The 5,195-nt window shown below is 46.6% G+C and overlaps 1 protein-coding gene across 2 annotated transcripts in view; it reads right to left on the bottom strand.

Annotated features, from left to right (window-relative positions):
* Positions 1 to 5,195, bottom strand: part of IRF2 (interferon regulatory factor 2) — a 93,727-nt gene that overhangs the window by 8,463 nt on the left and 80,069 nt on the right. For both annotated transcript variants that reach the window (XM_003792787.2, XM_012806987.2), the window contains exon 7: positions 3,661 to 3,825. In XM_003792787.2, the coding sequence (XP_003792835.1) occupies positions 3,661 to 3,825 (165 nt within the window). The remainder of the gene's footprint in view (positions 1 to 3,660; positions 3,826 to 5,195) is intronic.

Here is a 5,195-nt window from a genome sequence, read left to right on the forward strand (position 1 = left end):
GAGGTCCTCCCCTGGGGAAGCTCTGCACCAACACCAGCACCTAGTTCACCCTTCAGAGCAATTCCGGAACTTCTTATCTGGAATGGCTGTTATCAGACAAAGGTCTGATAATTAAGTTAAAAAACTTATAAGCAGCTATGTTGGCAGCACTATGCAAACAGCTTGGTAAGGTTTCATAACTCTGGAATATCAGTGTCTCACCGCTGTGTGCGTGGCGACGTGTGCAATCTTACTGAGTGGCGTTCATTATTGTGGCTTGCTTTTGTGTGCCATCCAAGGATAGCTCTGATGGCCATTCCAGAAAAAGAGTTCCAAAATTTCTTTGAAGGGTGGACTAGGCATTGTCATTGGTGTGTAGCTTCTGAAGGGGAGAACTTTGAAGGAGACTGTAGTGATTTTCAACAATGGGGTCATGTAGCACTTTTTCTGATAAGAGTTCTCAAGCTTAATTGTCATTGGTTGTACAACCAGAAAGCTGCCTTTCCCGGCAGAATGTTATAAAATCCGTGACTGAAAAACTTGCTTTAGCCACACCAGTCACAGACAAACTCCTTACACGTCTGCAAGCTCTAGGAAAGCAGCAGTGACGGCATACTTTGGCTCCATGCACTAGGCCTGCTTCCAAAAGGTCCTGGAGAATTGAGACAACAAAAACAGTGAGAAGAAGCAAAGGCCAGGCTGAGAAGCCAGGCTCTAGAACAAAACTCCCTGCTGCTTGTCAACCTGACACTAAAATCCTTTTCAAGTCTATGCAAATAAATGTCTTGAAGAGGGTACTGAAATTTTCATTTCTCTCTGCACGATTGGCTGTTCCCAAGATTCTTCTGCTAAAGTGAACGTCACTGCTGGAAGAATGGCAAGAAGAGGTCTTTCTAGAATCCCCAAGATTTCAGAAAAGTCTTATTCAACTGATGAACACGAGCGTCTATTCTAAAGTTCCCACCCCCTTAAAAAAAAAAAAAAGCAAAAAAAATCACATGAAGTGGCACATAGTCAGCCAGAATCACATAGCTATAAGCTAAGTGGCTTAGTGTTTCATGCTTTGGTTAACTCCACTGTTAAAATAAAGCATAAACATTTTGCTCTGCCTCCTCTGATGGGTCCTCATGAAAATCAAATGAGGTCATGGGACGCGGATGTGCCCTAAAGGGCAGAGCCTCCTGGAGCTGGCAGGGGGCAATCGGCCACAGGTGGGCTTTAGCTGTGCTACAAGTCCTCTGTCCCTGGACACCCTGCTTCGACCCATCAGCCTTAAATTCTCCATTTTAAAAGAGGGGATAATGGCCAGGCATGGTGGCTCACACCTGTAGTCCCAGATACTTGGGAGGCTAAGGCAGGAGGATCGCTTGAGCCCATGAGTTTAAGGTTGCTGTGAGTTTTGACACCATGGCACCCTACCGAGGGTGACAAAGTGAGACTCTGCCTCAAAATTGATTAATTAATTAATTAAAGAAGGCGGGTAATGACAGTGCCCAGGCTGACAGAGTTACTCTTGTGATGACCCCCAGGGCACAAAAACCATGCAATAGATGGGAGTTTCTGTTACTGGGGACTGGCAAAGATCAGAAAGTGATCGGCACATCGAGGAGTTCAAAGTATGTTTGATGAGTAACTGAGAAGCTCCTCCTATTTGACAGATCACAGCTTCCTGTGGCCAAGCTTGGCTCTCAGCCTTCTTGCACTGCTATCAGAAAAGCAAGCGAAGAACTTGTGTAAGTGAAATATGCCAGTCACAAAAGGACAAATCCTGTGTGATTCCACACATACGAGAACAGCCAGATTCACAGAAACAGAAAGTAAATAAGTAGTTGTCAGGGGCTGGGTGGAGGAGAAAAATGAAAAGTCAGTATTTAGGCTGGGTGCAGTGGCTCGCACCTGTGATCCCAGCACTCTGGGAACCCGAGGTGGGTGGATCACTTGAACTCAGGAGTTCCAGACCAGCCAGAGTAAGAATGAGACCCCGTCTCTACTAAGAATAGAAAAATTAGGTGGGTGTGGTGGTGGGTGCCTGTAGTCCCAGCTACTTGGGAGGCTGAGGCAGGAGGGCCACTTGAGCCCAGGAGTTTGAGGTTGCTGTGAGCTATGATGCCACAGCATTCTACACAGGGTGACAGAGTGAAACTCTGTCTCAAAAAATTTAAAAAAAAGAAAAAAAAAAAAAGAAAGCATTTGTAAGTACAGAGTTTCAGTTTTGTGAGATTAAAAAAAAAAACCTCTGGAGATCAATGCCAGTGATGGCTGCTCAGAGTGAATATACTTTTATGCCACTGATCTGTACCCTTAAAAATTGCTCAAGTGATAAATTTTAGGCTACATGTATTTTACCATGATTTTAAAAAAATTAATAAAAAAAAGTTGGCATTTGGGAAACATGAGGTTAGGCAGAGTGGCTGACATAAACAAGTAGTCATTAGAGCTGACCCTACTTCTCTTTTTTTTTTTGAGACAGAACCTCAAGTTGTTCCCCTGCGTAGAGTGCTGGAGCATCACAGCTCACAGCAACCTCCAATTCCTGGGCTCAAGCAAGTCTCCTGCCTCAGCCTCCCAAGTAGCTGGGACCACAGGCGCCTGCCACAACACCTAGCTATTTTTTTGGTGGCAGCCGTCATTGTTGTTTGGCAGGCCGGGCTGGATTCGAACCTGCCACCTTAGGTGTATGGGGCTGGCGCCTTAGCTGCTTGAGCCACAAGCGCCGAGCCCTGACCCCACTTCTCATGCTGGTTCTGGGCTAGTTGCTGGGTAGCACCCTGGCTGGAGGACACAGCGTGTAAAGAACAACGGGGAAGAATCCCCAAGGCACTTGCCAGTGCTGTGGTTTCCTGTGATAGCACCTCTGCTTCTTATTTTTAATATCTGCAAGAAATAATCCTGACTCAGAATTTATACTTCCTACTTATGACTGAGTTCCCCAAAATTAAATGAGGATGATGAGCAAGACCATATAAAACAAAGGTCAGTGAAGAAATGAGCCGTTATTTCCCCCTGTGAGGACAGAACAACCACCTGAATCTGCTTCTCCTTCCTGCAACTCTGTCTGGCCCAATCCCTGCAACACTCATGTTGCCAGTTTCTTGGGGAATTTGAAATGGGCTCCATCCCCAGGCCCAATGTCATGCTGTGCTAAGTAGAGAAAGAAGGGGGAAATATGCAGAAGTGACCAGTAATCTTAGCAGAATGGCCGAACTGAGCAAAAAGCTCAGGGGCTAAAGGTTAAGTTGAATTCCTCATCACTTACTGGCTGTGTGACCCTGAGCAAGCTCTTCCCTTCCAAATGGGAAGGTCCCTGAAGAGGTGACATCGAAGGTCCTATCTGGCCTGGTCCAACTGAGATTCCCTTCACACATCCTGCCACTTTTCTGATGATTTGTGCAAATAAACTAGATTCTGATCGGCCACTACCCCAAAGAAAATCTTTTTATCTGTTAGTCACACACACAAACGTGATGGGCGACAGAGTGAACAGATGCTTGTGACCACATCTTCTAACGGAAAGAAAAGCATCCAAGAAGACGTCGGTCAGGAAAGTTAAGTCAAGAATAATTCCATCAGGAATAATCCCTAGGACAGAGGAGAGACTGTCTGTGGTGGGGTGACATGGGTGACCCCGGACCCTTGGACTGTTCTCTGGTCAGACCCTGAGCTTCCCTGCAGCCCACTAACCTGCGTAGGAAGACACGGGGGAGATCTGCAGAGGGTAGAGCTCACTCATGCTGACCGGCTGCTCATCACTCTCCGTGGTCACCTCTACAACTTGGCAAATGTCCGGTGGGTTAGCGACAATCTCTGGATCTTCAATGTTGCTGTCAAGATGGGACGGTCCTACAACTTCAAAGAAAACAGAACCATCATGCAGCAAGTCTTCACAAGGATGTCACAGTTCTAGCACACACTTTCAAGAAAGCAAGGCTTCCCCAAATCAGCCAAGTCACCAAGACTCAGACCGTGGCCACCACCTGTCCCCTGTCATGGGGGCTGACGAACAAGCCTGGCCTGATGTCTCCAGCCTGCCTGCTAAGGGCATACACAGGGGGCTGCATCCCACCCAGCTAAGCAGAACTCCCCACTTGGCCAGGCCACAACTGAGGCTGTAGGACCAGAGGCTACACCCAGCCCCACCCTGGGACCACGGGTGGCAGTGCTATGTCCCACCACCAATTTCTGCTCTCTGCTCCTAGTCTGAAAGAAGGCACTGTGCTTGTTTTCTGAGTTCTGTGGTCCAAAGAGACACTGTCAAGCTTTAACAAGGAGAAAGACCACGAGCACCCCCCGTCGTGTCCCTTCTAGTTGCGGACTGCTCTGCTCACACTCCCAGCCTTCCTCCTGGGGGGAGTCGGCTCCCAATTTTCAGCAAACACTGGTTGCATAAACTCCCCAGAACACTGATGAGATGAATTCTGATCATTCTGGTTCTGAAAACTGTCTCAATTTTTCTTATTCAACTTTTTACTTTGAGACAATTACAAATTCACATACAGACAGAAGAATACAGAGAGATTCCGTGTGCCCTCTCCTCACCTTCTTCCAAAGGTGACATCTTTCAGAACTATAATACAGTGTCACAATCTGGATCCTGACATTAATAACTGCCCATGTTCAGACTGCTTCAGTTTTACTGAAACTCCATGGTGTATGCGTGTGTGCCCGCACACGAATGCCTGCTATTAGATCCATGAAATGTTATCATGTACGTAGTTCCGTGGACCTAACGAAACTACAAAATGCTGAACAGTTTCCATCTCCACACATCTCTCTTGTTACTCTTCCCTAACAACACCTACCTTTCTTCAATACCTCCCCCTTCTACCTCCTCATCCCTCACCCCTGGCAACCACTAGTATGGTCCTCATTTCTATAATTTTTGCCATTTCAAGGATGGCACAAAAGTCAGCCCATACAGAAAACTTTCAAGATTGGCTTTTTTTCTTTGGCATAACTCTCTGGAAAGTCACCCACATAGTTGTGTGTATCAATAATTGGTTCCCTTTGATAACTGCTGGGTACTATTCCATTATATATATTTACCACAGTCTATGTGACTGTTTCAGCCACTGAAGGACTCTTGGCTGAGCCTCATCTTTGGCTATTAGAAATAAGACTTCTGGCTCGGCACTGGTTACAGCACCAGCCACATGTACTGAGGCTAGCGGGTTCAAGCCTAGTCCAGGCCAGCTAAATTACAGTGACAACTGCAACAG

The sequence above is a fragment of the Otolemur garnettii genome, unplaced genomic scaffold (assembly GCF_000181295.1).
Source record: "Otolemur garnettii isolate 467f Iridium unplaced genomic scaffold, OtoGar3 scaffold00061, whole genome shotgun sequence".
Lineage (NCBI taxonomy): Eukaryota > Metazoa > Chordata > Mammalia > Primates > Galagidae > Otolemur > Otolemur garnettii.